Raw genomic sequence first — 15,490 nt, 5'->3', positions numbered from 1 at the left:
TGCATGTTTCACTGTTGGACCGATTCCTTTGCACCATTGGCAGAACTTGCTAAGGAGAAAATATTTTGACAGAGTTTAGGATTACTGGTAGAGGTGAGAAAGGAACTGGAAGGAAAACAATGTTTCAAATTATTTTCTTTTCCCAGTGCATCAGAAAAAGCACTTTCCTGGAGCTTGCGGCTTCCAGGCTCCACAGAAGATTTTTGGTGTTTTTTCTCAATGCTTATCCTCTTCAAAATAACAAACCCCAACTTTTGCCTGTGTGATTACTGAATGGAATCACAGCGCGGCACATGTCCTGTGAGACTGTGATTGCTGAGCTGCATGAGGATGGAGAGCTCAAGGTGCTTGCGAAAAAAAAAACAGGTGTGTTGCTGGGTGCACTCCTCTGTCTGAGGTGTAAGCCCTGCCCACACCAGACAAGCAGCACGCACTTGTCTGAACAAGAAGGAGCTGCACACAGCCAGCAGGCAAGAGTTAAGGATTAACCCAAGAAGTAGCACAGTCGAAAAGCTTAATATGTACAGTATGGACCAGAGAAACAGCTATGCAGCTGGGAGCTGTAATAGTTCAGCTCCTCACTGGATCATCACCTAGGGGAAAAAACAGAGCCTGTACTTAATGAGGTGTTTCTGATCCTCCCCATGTTCCCTTTCCCTGACCTATGTTAGGGAATTTGCTAAGAAAACATTAGGCAAAGCTATGACACAGCTTCTATCCAGCAGCCATCCCTGTTGTCTTTTCCCCTCCCCTCTCTCATCCCTTTACAACCTTCCCATCACCCTCATCTTTCCAATTTTGCCACTAGATCTTCCAGCTCCAATTTCAGACTTCCTTTCCAGCCCCTCACAGTTGTCTTTGCATCTGCCATCTTCTTCCTCCTGTCTAGCAGGGAAAAAAAAAAAAAAGCCTTTTTACTTGAATTACAGCTGGATTCATGAGTTTCCAGCAGGGCTGCAATAAAATGTGGAGGGGATGCCAGATGTATGAGTCTCATCTAAAACAGCAGTTGCTTGGCAGCCTGATGGAGACCCAGATTGACTGGAACTGTTACGTTCCCTTTGCAACAACATAGCATTTGTGCATCCACTTCCTGCCTGAGATGACAAGGGTCATCAGGTTAGAAGGGATGCTGGACCACAGTTCTCAGGAGCGCTGAAGGGACATGGGAGAGTAGGGATTGTCATGAACGCTACCAATAGGTAAGGCCCTGTGAAACCAAGTGCTGGCCCTGCCCAGATGCTTATCAGACTTGCAGTGACACCTACGTTCTTTGCTGCCTTTTGACATTCTTTGTAAAAGACAAACAGACGTGCAAAAAATTCATTAGTTTCAACACGTGTAGTCAAATTGCTGCTTACAGCGTGATACCAAACCATTTGTGTCTTTGATTAGTCATTCCCCAGGGCAAGCTATATTTAAAATAAGGAAACCTAGTAGAATAGAAGGTGCCCCACCTTTTTAAGAAGAAGCTTTAGTTGTATAACTGAAGACTGGTCTTCATTTCTTAGCTAACTTCCTCCTTTCACCACACCTACTGTTACTGGCAGAAAAAGAGAGCAAACTCTTGTCAGAGACAGCAAACACATGCCAAAGAAATTGTGGGAACCTTAAAATCTTTTACCTGTAGAAGTTCCATGTGGAAGTCCATATGCTGCGGCTGTGTGTCGTGTTCGTCTACCTTTTGTATGGGGTGAAAACAGGTAAGAAATCAACCATTTGTTTTGAATGTTTTTGTCAAATGTAACACACTTTCTGTGCTTTGCAGAAACGTGAATATATCTACCCTCTGCCTTATAGTTACTGCGTAGGGTTTTTCACTAGCATTATTTATTTTGGCAAAGCAAATTACACTGGTTACATGAATATAGTCAGCTCTAAGAGTTCCAAATGCAAAACCAGAAGTCATTTTTATTATCTTTTCTTCACTTTGCAAACATTTCTCTTATATAAGTACTATCCATCGACACTGAAAATGTCATTCGAAATCTTCAGAGAAGAATGATTTCTTTTCAGCAGTGTCTTATATGACAGACGCGAACGATGAATTACCATTTATGAGCAATAAGCTTCATTTGATAGCCTCACAGCCCTATGAAGAATCAACCTGTGTAACAATAAACAAATGTACTGCCTTGTGTTAGCATACACATGGGAGCAAGTCAAGTTATAGCTCTCTGCCTTGTAGGGAAAACAAACAGGATTAAAAAAACCACAGTAGTAGTATAAATACTAACTTGTATTTCATAAGGTTCTCTGGAGTAATCTTGGGGTCGCATTTTGATTAATTTGTTAAATATGCTGTAGGAAATGTAGTCATAAGAAGTGGAAAAAGAGAATTGTGTGAAAGGGCACCAAGGAAGCCCAGTGAGATACTGAAGACCAGTTAAAGAGGTAGAGGGCACACTCTCTCTGTGGAAAAGTGATGGAAACATTCACTAATACTACTGAGATTTGCTGTATGGTAGTGAAGTGTGCTTAAAGCTGAAGACTCATTCTTAACGCATAAGACCAGTCTGTTGAAACACCCTAAAACGCCCAGGCAATGTGACAGTGTTTTGAGTGTCGGTGAAACTGCAGACACACAGAAACAGCAACATGCTTATCTGAGGTCCACACAAGGTGTTGACTGGGTGAGCAGCCCCTTTTATGGGCTCTGCGTGGCAAGAGTCTCCCAACGGCCACAGCTAGGACAACTACAAATCTGACCAACTGACCACTGACCCACTGAAGTGAAAATCTGTTGGAACTACACTTTGCAAGAGAACAGACTGGCAGAGTTAAAAAGTTCAGCATGACAGCCTCAAGATCACAGCCCCAAAATGCAACTACTGCAAACCCTGCCTGTCTATAGGATGAATATCCAGGAAGAAAAAGCCTCCAAACACTGTCTCCAAGAAAGGAATGAGAGAGACCAGGGGAATGCAGGCCTTAAGTAGCACTGATTACAGTAAATACCATGGAGTCTGCCTGGGATCATTCTCATGACCGCAACACTCCCACCTGGGAGTATATAACTTCAGAATGAATATATATACACACACACATATATATATGTAACTTTGGAACCAAGTTATTCTGAAAATGCTGCTCCTGCTGCAATAGCACCTCAGAGGCTGATCTCAAGCTCAAGACAAAAGATGTCCAGCACCCATGTAGGAAACAGATTGGTATGTCCCCTGCTACAGGTGCCAAGATGTCAGAGAACCTTGCCTGGGAAACTGCTGTTTGCTGTCCTATTTTACACATCAGGAAACTGAGCAGAGGGAGAAAAGTGAACGGCCCCAGACTGTTCAGCAAGCTAATGGCCAAGACAGGGGTGGGAGCAAGTTAATGGGACACTGGGTTAATTGCCACATTTATTCACCTTTCCTGGAGGGAAGTGGTCTGTTGGACACAGGTTAAGTACAGTGCTAGGCTGTGAGTTTCCACCTCGCTTATTTGCTTGCAGAGTTAATCTCAATAAGCCTCTTGCCCCATCAGAGAAATCTTGTTGGAGTTTCAAAGACACTTCCAGCCATTGGGGTAGGATTCACTGTGCTTACCAGAATGAAGAGCAAAGCCAGGATAACTGGCTGTCCTCATGTGTCAGCTTTTGTAACACATGGTGGATGAGTCTGGGATATGCACCAGCCTGCCAGAAGAGAAGCTGGCAGGTTTTCCCCCTGCTATTAGCACTGATTTGATTTTGTTAATCAAAATAGAACAAATCTAACAGACTTGGTGCAGCTATAACAACGCTTTTTAAACAGTTCCTCTGTTAGGTACTAGCAAATGGTGATCAGCTCTTTTAAAAGCTCTCCTTTACTGAAAGGTTTGGGCTGTTCTGGTGACAAACATAGTGCTCCTCTGGGCAAGTCTCAGCACAATGCAGAAGATACAGAAACAAATTAAGCAATCAGTGCAGACTTGCACCATATAGAAGTAATTCTTGCCTGGCATTTCTGCCTGAGTTATTACAGCTTCAGTGGCGGTAAAGATGATTAACAATACTATATAATAATACTTTACAATAACTAAAAAAATTTCGAGTTATTAGTAAAAATTAAATATAGTTGTATTTTTTTATGTTGCAGTAGCACCTAGAGGACAGTCATTGAGTATCACTGTGTACGCTGGTGTATACCAGCAAAAAAATGCTAACTTTTCTCCGCTTGTTACCTTGAGATCTCCACATGAGCAGTGTCATAGGAGAACTCTCGCTGCTGTTTCTCTGGAACATCTTGGCACTGTAAGAAGGAGGTGAGAGCAAGCTGGTCAGGAGACAGCCACCCAGGTGACCTTTACTCTTGCAAGCAGGGCCCAGAGTCACACTGCCCCTGGGAGCCCTGACTGAAGCATTACGGGGCAGAACACCCTCTATTCAAAGGCCACTGCTTTCAACTGATGTTCATTGGGCCTGCCTGAGGGCTCATTTTCCACCACTCCTGTCATGCTATTCATATTTTATCATAGGCTTTATACAGGAAGGACTCCCTGGATTTCAAATGTTAAAATTTATTTCTGAATTTATGGTAGCAATTTAAAATATCCAGTCGGACTTAACTGCAACATCCTTTTAGCCTATTAACTTTTATTTCTGGAGCTCCTGGGGCTTCTACAAAGTAATTAGCAGAGCTGTGGCAACTGAGCAGATCATTTTATGTGCTGGGCACACAGCATTTATTTCACTCTCATGCTCCTGATTTCCATAGGAGGAGAAAAGGGAAAGTTGCTCACAGAAACTGTGAGAGTTTCATCATTTAGAAATTAAAATGCAGAGTATTGGAGATGTGCTAAAGCACAATTAGCTTACAGTAGCTGCAGGTTTTCTAAACCATTCTACCTACTGCACAGCCCTTTAAGCAGCAAAGATCAGGAAGATTTCTCTAGCAACTGCAGCCTGAACAATTATTGCAGCCCAGGGCGTATGTGTGAGAGAGACACTCTCTCCCACAAGGTTCTTCAATAAGATTAAGGGGATTTGAGGAAAAAAGATTGTGAGCCAGCAAGAGGCTACAAAACCCGGGAGGGCCTTCATAAGCAGTGTCTGGAGACAGTTATTCCATTCCCTGCCAGTGGCCTGTTGGAGATTGTATTGGATTCTGAAGGCTCAGCTGGTGTTCTGCTGGAAAAGCAAGGAACAAAGACAGGCTTTCAAATGGCAGAGACTGCCCCATAAAGCAGCACTTACATAAAATTCAGTTACTCTTCAGCTGTGTATAAAGCCATATCAGTAATGTATCTCATGCAGTCAAAGGGTGTCCCATTTTGCAGTCTGAAATAGCAGGCTGCATCTGCAAATACAAATGAAGCACTGAGCTGACCCTCACAACAGCAAGAACCTCTGCAGCTTGTCAGCTTCAGACTGGAGTTACTAGCAAACCATGAGGGTATCTCTTTACCCTAGAACCTGTCCAGAACATCTGCATGTACTCTCAAACCAATACAGCGATCATCCTAGTTGTCAGTCTCTAATACTTTCCTCACACTAGTGGGATTTTTGGAGAAAGTCCATGCCACCTCCCAGCTGCTAGTGGAAGCAGGACTGTGCTGTTTCAGGGAATGCTGCTCCGCAAAGGTACATTTGCTGTCTTTGTTCTAACACGGCAAGAAAACCTAAGTTTCAGGGTAACTCCAGTCATGAACATGATGGGAAAGGAAAGGAGCAGCCCCGGCTCAGACAGCTCACAACGTTATGTACCTGTGCCTGGGCAGGGCTGGCAGGTAGACAAGGTCAAAGCAAACGCATTGGTACTAACCTCAGGATTGCCACACTGTGCTCTTTTCAGACCCTGGGGAGACATGCCCTGCATTCACAGCTCTCAGCTTCGGCAACGCTTTAATAGGGACAGACCTGAAAGTGAAGCTGCTGCTCTACACCAGACAGAACCCAAACTGTGCTGAAGAGCTCGATTCAACAGCTTCCAAGTATCTAGATGTGACCAAGAAAACTACCTTCATCATCCACGGATACCGACTCACAGGCTCTGCCCCAGTCTGGATGCCTGAGTTGGTAGATCTCCTGCTTACTGTAGAAGACATGAACGTCATCCTTGTGGACTGGAACCAGGGGGCAACAACTCTCATTTACAGTAATGCTTCCAGAAACTGCAAGAAAGTTGCTGAGATTCTGAAGAAACTTATTGATGAAATGTTGGTAAGTTGAACGCGCACACTAGGATATAGTCATTAACGTGCAGTATGTAAAGGGCACAAAGGAACTGTTTAAACACAGCAGGATGTATGGAAAAAAGGAACTCCTAAAAAGGAACGCATTCATTTTTGGAAGTGCAGCTATACTGCAGTGCCAAATTCTGCCCTTGGACTTGGTACAACAGAATTTTATTGCAATACTCAGTTTACACTCTAAGTCTCTACATTTCTGCATACAAAACTCTACAGATATGTTTTCCCATACACAGAAACTCCATTTCCACTTGCTGGATGTCCAAAAGTCAGCTTATGAGGATCAGCTACAGTTTGCAGCTCCTCTAAGCTGTTGCACAGGCACAGGCAATGATGATGCTAGAGCATGAGGATCACTGTGTCTGCTAATGCCTTGCAGGAACCACATGTGAGCAACTGGAGTTGTATTCACAGGGCCCATGAATACTTATTCCTACCCACACCTATAGTCACTGCCCCAGGAAAATACAACCATTGCCTGAACTGTTCTCATCACAGCTCTTAGATACGAGCCTCAAACATGAGTGCTGGTTGTACTGTGGGTCTACCAAAGGGTCTCCCAAATATTTACACAGAGTGGAACACATAAGGGGAAAAGTAGGGAGATGCATTTACGTTCCTCCTCCTGGTATTTTTATGCCTTTCCTGTACCTAAAATCTGTGATCACGAGTACTTTTAAATCTCAGGTTGATGGAGCATCACTTGACTCCTTGCACATGATAGGAGTGAGCCTGGGAGCACACATCTCTGGCTTTGTGGGACAGATGTTTGATGGTACACTTGGAAGAATCACAGGTAAGCCCTTCCTCCCATCAGTCCTTTAGCTTCAAGGCTAGCTGTCCACCATGAGTGGAGTGAGCTGCACAGCACTGAAGTGATGCCAAACACATGGATCTGTGTTGCAGGCCTTGACCCAGCAGGCCCCTTGTACAGAGGAAAGCCACCTAGTGAGAGGCTGGATCCTACAGACGCACAGTTTGTTGATGTCATTCATTCGGACACCGATGGTAGGTGCCATTTCTCCTCTTTTACCATTATGAAGAAACCTAGAGACTGATGGAAGAGTGGGGGCTCTGGTAGGCAGCAGTGCTGGGGGATCCTTGGTCCTTTGGCCCAGGAGAACAGCAGTCTCCTTCACTGGTGCTGTGAAGGATTCCATGGTGCTGTGTTGCCCCCACTGTGCTCAGCGCTCACTTGGGAGCTGCTATTTTATTTGCATTTCAAAACACGCTGCTGTTTTATAGCAATAATAGCCTGGTGGCCCATGAAGTACAAGGATGTAGGCACTGATGCAGGAGTGCCCTGTTGCTACCGCAGCACACAGTCCTGCCGGAGCAGTTCCACAGTAACGTCACACTGTGGGGTCAGGCTGCCACCAAGGTGCAGCATCTCAAAAGCTAGTCAATGCACAGCAGATCAGTTATCCCCAACCCCGTGGCTCCCTGCGTGATGCTTCCAGTCTTCATACCACCTCCCGTGGGCTAAACCTTCCTCTGGGGCAAATCTGACATCTCCCTTGGCCTTCTCCTTTCCCAGCCAGTGCACAGCACGGCTTCACGTCCCCCAGCCAGGCCAGCAGACTGATGCAAACCCTCCGCTCTGCTCCCACTGGCACCCTACCCCCAGTGCTTGGCTTTCCCACCTCATCGCTGCCTCTTGTCTTCTCACAGTCCCACCAAGAACTCAGACTTCAGCAGCACAGCAACACCCAGTGTTTCACACGCCTTTCCCTCTCCCGCAGGCAGCGACACAAAAAGCCAAATTTTGTACTGTCACACACACAGACTTATTTTAGGTATTTGATACCATTGCTAAAATGACACAGCTGGGTCACAACCAGTTGGCCTGCTGCCTAGAGATGAATGACATTAATATTCCTGCACAGGCAGGCATCCTAGAGCTAAGTAACAATTACTTTTTCAATTTAGTTATTATGTTTCCTTCTTCTGCCTTTTACGATTTAATATTCCCTCCCCTCACCCCCAATATTTCCTTTTGTCAGGACTAGGTTACACAGAAGCACTAGGCCACATAGACTTCTACCCCAACGGCGGGACCGACCAGCCTGGCTGTCCACTGACAATATTTTCTGGTAATTAATTCTGCCTTGAATTACACAAACACTGACAAAATTATTCCAAACAGAAAAGAGGAGAAGGCCAGAGAAACATCATCACCGCTTAGAACATACATGAAAAACATATTCTGGGAAAGCCATGACAGCAGTCTCTTCCCAGCACTGATGTGGCACACTGACGTAACAAGAGCTTAGCTGATGTGTACCAGGCAGACATGAGTCAGATGTGATCCTTCTGCTCTCTGTCACAAATGCAAATAGGATTGATTTTCCATGCCAAAAGTTATCAGGTAGATTTGCCCCTTCATTTTGTGCTACGTTTAGAAAACTCGTGGGATTTTTTTTTTTAATTACTTAGAACACTTAGAACACTCAAAACCCCAAGCACTAGCAATGGCAAGAACCTGTTCAGAAAACAGGTTCAAGATGAGAATGTGGGGTAGGCTGTTATACCGAATCCAATGCACCTTTCTTGCCAGTCTGGCAAATAGAGCCCTGGTCTTGAATGCAAGAAAACTTTTTTCCTTTCCAGTCCCGCAGCAGAATTGGTTTTGTGAAAGCTGGGTGAAGAAGAAAAAGAAAGGCAGTAATGTGAACTCAACCCACATCAGGCCCAAGAGAATCTATATAGGAAACCAGTCTGAAACAAAAATCCATAGGAAACAAGGCTTCACTCATTTTGCTGCTCATGCAACAACTCATTTTATTAGTTATGTCCTTCTAAAGAGTTTTTTACACCAAAATGGAAGGCCATGTGCAAAAAATATCCAGCTGTCGGACCTGAACTCAGAGAGAAGAGGAGAACACCTGAGACTGAGTAGGATCTATAGCTGGATCCTCTGGAACTGCAGGAGCAAAACAAACAAATATGTTTTAGCAAAACAAACAAATATGTTTTTAAAACCAAAAAAGACAAGAAGAAAAGTAAAGTAGACAGGCAGAGCTGAGCGCACACAGTAAGCGGGCACTAGCCTCTCCCTCCTCTGTTCAGCCACAGCCCCGTGCCACCCAGTGCAATCCGTAGTGTTCAGACTGGTCAGTGACTGTCCGCTGGTGTGTCCTTATTTGCTAGTGAATTAATGCTTTTTTCCTGAGAATGAGCATTGCTAACAAAATATTTCTTCCCTGTGTATGATTAAGGATTGCAGTATTTTAAATGTGACCACCAGAGGTCTGTTTTCCTGTTCCTGTCATCCCTGAAACAGAGCTGCAATATCACTGCATACCCGTGTGACTCCTACAGGAATTACAGGAATGGCAAATGTACAAGCTGTGAAACTTTTTGGCCTATGCCATGCCCCATCGTAGGTAAGGATCCAGGGAATGTAAATACATACTGAATACATATGTCTGACAGGGCTGCCCACCATTCCTCTAACTTGGTGTGTGATAAATGTTTTGCTAAAGGACTAACACAACACGGTGCTTTGCAAAAGCATGCCAGTTATTTCCACTGAGGTTTTTGAGATAGTCTCTTCTTGGCTTCTGATGAGGTACAAGCCTCTGCTGCAGGCAAAAGAGGGCTGAGAAATTTCCCTGCTCTTTGTACGGTCACATCACATTATGATCTAGAACGGAAATACACATGTAAAGGATCCAGAACTAGAAAAGCCAAAACAAGACTTGGGATCTTTACACTACAGTCACAGAAAGAATGAATTAAAGTCTGTTAGTTTCAGAGTTTGAGGGATAGGGTCACGTTCTTGCTAAACCAGAATCTTTTCTAAGAAATTTTCAGCACCGCAAACCCCTCTTGTCTCTAAAAGGAATGGCAGAGGGGTGAACAAAGGCTATTCTGTTTTTTTGTAACTGACCCACAGAGGTGTCCCAGCCTGGATGTGACAGCCCAGCTTCAAGCTGCCATTTCTGAAACATTGCTGCTAAAAAACCCAACACTTCCAGAACTTGCAAAGCTAAGGGGATGATTTCCATGCTGCGCTGCAAAATTAAATCCTTCTTGACCATGGATATCAGATGTGGAAAAAGATCAATCTTAAAATAAGCGCTGAACAGTAACCAGTCATATTTAGACACTCAGTTGGCTTCAGTTACACATGTAAAACTAAACCCTGGTGTAAGTCTACAGAGTATGGAAGGACGTGTCACAGTACTACCTTGCAGCTGGCAAGCAATATACTATTTCTTAAATACTTGGTTTGTTACTTTCAGCAACTTAGTTGCTTATATACCTGTGCAGTAACTCTCTGTTTCGTTTTCAAACTGTCACCTATAGGTTACTATGCCCATAAGTGGAAAAGCTATTTAACGCAACAGAGCCATCCAGTGACAAGTATGTTTTTTGATACAGCGGACAAAGAGCCATTTTGCAGTAAGTGACTACGATTTCCAAGATGATTTTTCTTTGTGTATTGCCTCTTTCAGCAACAGCCAAGCAGAGATGGTTAGCTGCTATTGGCATTGTAGCCAGCATTTTAGAAACAAAGCCAGTGGCTGCTGGATAGAATTGTGTCCATCTGCAGTCTTACATTCCTTAGCTGCAAAACTGCCTGGTGCTGTGAAAGTCAACTGCTTGCTAGAGATGTGCGAGAACAGGCTCATCTTGCTCACAGTGCTAGGAAATGTGTTGAGAACACGCAAACGAAACATGAAAGGGTAGTTCCCACATTGTGTTTCAAAACAACACACCACTGTTGTGTGCAAGTAAGAGGTATGTGGGAACAATGAGAGTCAAAGATGTGCTCTGAGCTGAAGAGGTGAAAAACCTACCCTGGACAAACGGGAAAGGCACAGGGAAAGGGTCCAGGCAAGGGGGAACTGGTGAAAAAAGGTTTCACCCTCATGATCACCACCACCATACCAAGCCATAGGCAGGGATTATGGCCTGTGGTCCAGTGCTAGTCAGCAAGTGAATTCAGTGAGTTACAGATCAGAGTAAAGAGCAGATGGTTCTGCTCTGTGACAGAGAAGACAAATGATAGATGCTGAGATCAGAAATGAAAGGGATCAGAGTCAGACAGCAGACAGAAAAGGCAATCCGAAAATGAACAGGGAAGACGGGGAGTGAAAGGCAGCATGCTGAAAGCCACACAGAGAGGCCATCTTGCATGCCACTTGTATAACTGTTGCTGTAGTGCTTTCCCAGACATCTCTTAATATTTCTGTTAGAAATCTCTGCAAAGGACAAAGAAAGAGTTTTTAGAGATAAACTGAATGGGTTGTGTCAGATAAGCAACTGGAGAAAGACATCCCCAACTTGCAGCTCAGCTCCCTGACAGGCATACAGCCGAGCTGGAAAGCAGAGTGTGCAGAGTCTAACAAACTCTCTCTCTCCCCCCTCAGTTTATCACTACTTTGTGGATATCATTACATGGAACACAGACACCAGAAGAGGCACCTTCAGCATTGTACTAGCCGACAAAACTGGGAAGAAGGCAGAATCTAAAGTTAATCCGTAAGTCTTACTGATCTGACCATCTGTAAATGTTGGCAAATCACTTGGTACAACTGCATCTGGGAGGAGGTAAGATTTCCTCCTCTAATTTCTCTGCTGACACTTGATAGTGTACATGCCTTAGGGCTTTCCTGGCACTATGCAATTTTCACAGGCTCCCCCGAGTGCACACCAGTTGACTGCTCAGCACTTTGGTTTGGGCCCTTCTCTGCCACCTTAAGGACTGAAGTGGACAATCTCAGCCAGCGGTACGGCTGTCCTAGGCTTGCACTAAAGCAGGAGGAAAAATGCATCCCCCCGTCTTCCCTTTTCTGGGAGTGTTCCAGGCCAGCTCCAGGTGCCCAAGACAATGATGAGAATTGTCCGAGGATGAACCTCGGACTGAATATGTAACATCCAAATCAATTCATTCCACTTGGAGAGGCAAAGTAATGACTGATGTTTATGTGGACATGCAAATTCCTGATTGATCTAAACACACTTCAGCCAAACAAGTCCTGCTCAACTAGTTCTCCCAAGCGTCTCTAACTGCGTATTCTCCCAGCCATATCTTCTTGCACAGCAGCAATCTGCATAGCTCCCTGGGGCTGCACAACAGGACCACCCCGCTCTGCCAAGCGCTTGACAGCCCACCAGGCAGCACACCTACACACACACATCATAAACACCTTTGACAGGTTAAAACTTGTCCTATTTGTCAGGCCTCCTACAGCTTCTAAACAAGGCCAGTCATTTTGAATGTTGCAACCAGGATACACTTCCAGTCACATCTGCGCACTTCACCTTCATAAGGGAAACCTTAAACCATAGCCATACAACCAGCTACATAAAGCATGTGTTGCGTGGCCACAGCGTTCTTGTAAGCAGCTCTGCTACTTTTGCCCCAAGACTGGTGCAGTTTTCACAGACATCTCAAAGCGGGACTGGCCATTCTGTCAAAAAGGACCGAGATCAAACCACAGCCCTGCAAGACTTCATGTCTCTGCTATTTTCCTATCCTGAGAAGCTGGATTACTCTCTGTTAATTGTGGTCAAGGTTTCATTGTTTCACAGATGCTTCTGCTGCATTTGCCAGAACAGAACTATCAGCAATTTAGTTTGGGGCCTTAATACCCCCAAGGTACAGTCTTCCGTTTGTAGAGCTACCTCAGCTATACAGCATTGTTACAGATTTTTATATACACCAACCTATTCTGTAGACTCCACGGATGACTCGGTGCTCAGGTCTGCACAGCCAGCCAGGTATGAACATCATTTGGGTCTAGTCCACACAAGTTCAAAGCAGAATCACAGTGAGGATTCTGCTTTGGGACCAGAATAAACAGCACCAGACCTCTGTGTCCCCACTCCCACACCAAATAACTGAGTACAAAAGTGGCTGAGGAGGTTCACACATGGAGACCTGAATCCATATCCATTTCCTGTAAATCAGAAACTAATTGTAAGTTCAGTCATCCTCCTCCTGTAGCACTGTTTCTAATATTACACTGAATATATTAAAAATGGTGCTATTCCCTTGGTGACTCTCTGACACGTTGTCTGCTTTATCTTTAGAGAAGCTGCAGCCTTTCAGCAGTACAACCAAATCACTTTGCTAATTGGATTCGACCAGGACTTTGAAAATGTAGAAAGAATTTCCTTGACATTTTCCACAGGATCTGTCATTGGCCCAAAATTCAAACTCAGAATTCTCCAAATGAGGTTCCGGTCACTTACAAATCCAGAAAGGTAAGCAGATATTTACAAACCATTTCTGTTGTTGCAAACTGGACAGAAGTAAATAAATGTCCCAGATGACTGACCTAGCTGACTTCATCCAGAAGAACTATATTTATTTCACATTTAATAAGTCTTGCACACATATCTTGGGAATAAATTCTGCCTTTAGTGCGTGCATACAAATCCCATAGCTGAACTAGAACACAGAGGTTGTCTTACTCTACTGAAAACATGTAATTAGCGGTCTGACTCTGACGTGGCCTGACATTCTAACCTTTGGTGAGGAAAATGACCTTTGAGTAGCTACAGAGAAGCTGCACAGGCCTGAACTCTGGGCTGAAAGTAAATGCGGCTCACAGGGAAATACAGATGTCCAGCCCCAAATACACATTTTATATCCCAGTCAATTTCTATGACCAGTCAAACTGGGAGATTCATTTACTCCTGGAATTCCAGTAACTGGGAGCTGCTGTGCCCCAAAGCACTGACTACTACCCCCAACATCATCAGGCACCTACCAGGTCATTTGCTGATGAGACTTCTACAGCTGCCTTAGTCACCTTGTTAACTTCTGTCTGCTCTATGGTCCTACCCTTAAACTTCCCTGATTTTTAGGGCACCTTTGGAGGAGGGGATCTCTGCCTGAGCCCAGCGATTAGAGAATCTCTTAGGTTGACCTTGTGTGCAAGGACAGCATGTGGACATCGAGCCACACATGCTTTAAATTTGGGTCAAAACAAGGATTGCACATCACAGAGTGAGAAGGGTGGAGCAACAACAACAACAACAAAAAAGATAGAGCTGCAGAACACGTTTCTTTGCAGTTCATGAAGGTCTGCTACCTTTACCTGAGTCTTAGAATAAGGAAAAGATTGTGCATGTCTAATAAGCAAAGTCCTTCTCCAGCTCCCCCTCACAGACACTCATTCCCCTTCTCCTGTCCTACATCTCCACAGTCACTTCCAGCCCCAGATCCACATTTAATCTTTTAAAAAGTAGATGCAAATGCCCAAACATTTCACCAGAGGTTGTCCACTCTCCCCTAGGAGGTGCTGCCACAGGCTTTGAGTCCAGTTTTATGACTATTTTAACACCATTAAATCATCAGTCAGTGCAACAGGGAGGGATGTCCTGCTCCCTCTCCTTCCCTGTGCCAGGGCTGATGCTCACGTGGCTGCAGGTGAAAGCCTGGTATTTCCTCTGTTTCTCGGCTGGGCTAGCTCTAAGCCAGCTCAACGCCTGGTCTCGGCTCAGAGTGGCGGCACACTCCCTAACGCCGACACCAGGGAATGGGCAGGAACTCGCAGGTGGGCAAGGGGAGATGGAAGGACGACCCCTTCAGTGGCCATGCCACTGCAAACGGGCTTAGAGGGAACCCTGAACTCTGTAGCCAACACCTCAGTTCGCTTGCTGTTTTGTTCTTCCATGAGGCCAAGCAGAAGATAATGTAAAACAGAATGAAAATACGCTCAAGGTATCTCTGACCTTGGTCAGGCTTGAAGGCCATCTCCTTTTAGGTGGACTTCAAACCAGTTGTCTTGAGAATGTGACTTATTTTACATAAGCTTCCCCACAGGCTGGGAGACTTACCCAGGGGACGATGCCAGAAGGGCCAATTTTTCACTTTTGGCTGGCATGGGCTGTGTTTGGTTTTTTGGTTTGTTTTTTTTTTTACACAGACCACAGCTGTGCAGATACGACCTCGTCCTGAGGGAGAACACCAAAAAAACCTTCAAGCCCATCCCGTGCTGGAGCAGGAGCTAAGGCCCGCAGGCACTATTACTTCTGAACCTTCTGCCTGAGCGTGGCGGACATTTCCACGGGGGACTCACCTGGAAGTTCCTCGGCCGCCTTCTGCCCGAGCCGCGGCGGGGCCCTTTTGTCAACGCAGAGATTTATAAACGGGGCTGCAGAAGTGACAAAGAAAGAAAGAAAGAAAGAAAAAAAAAAAAAAAGATAAAAACGATGGCGCTGTGTGGTTTTTGGGGGGCCGCCTGTGCGCTGAGGGGAGCGGCCTCGCGCGCCGCCCTACTCTCAGGGGCCGCGCGCACCGCCCTGAGGGCCGCGCCCCGCCCTCAGCACCGCTCCGCACATGCGCAGTCCGGCGGCGGCG

The 15,490-nt window shown here is 45.2% G+C and overlaps 1 protein-coding gene across 1 annotated transcript; it reads left to right on the top strand.

Moving 5' to 3' along the window:
• Positions 1–1,651: 1,651 nt before the first annotated feature.
• Positions 1,652–15,345, top strand: LIPH (lipase H; the record flags this gene model as incomplete). The annotated part of the gene is made up of 10 exons (XM_082486938.1): positions 1,652–1,703; positions 5,772–6,139; positions 6,856–6,964; positions 7,075–7,176; positions 8,172–8,261; positions 9,387–9,554; positions 10,480–10,575; positions 11,547–11,658; positions 13,213–13,386; positions 15,057–15,345. 10 exons carry the CDS (start codon positions 1,652–1,654, stop codon positions 15,139–15,141), a joined length of 1,356 nt encoding a protein of 451 aa, XP_082343064.1. The 3' UTR covers positions 15,142–15,345.
• Between the last annotated feature and the right edge of the window lie 145 nt (positions 15,346–15,490).

Source organism: Vanellus vanellus (assembly GCF_965231255.1).
Source record: "Vanellus vanellus genome assembly, chromosome: 8".
NCBI classification, from domain to species: Eukaryota; Metazoa; Chordata; class Aves; order Charadriiformes; family Charadriidae; genus Vanellus; species Vanellus vanellus.
This window is presented reverse-complemented; position numbering and strand designations above follow the sequence as displayed.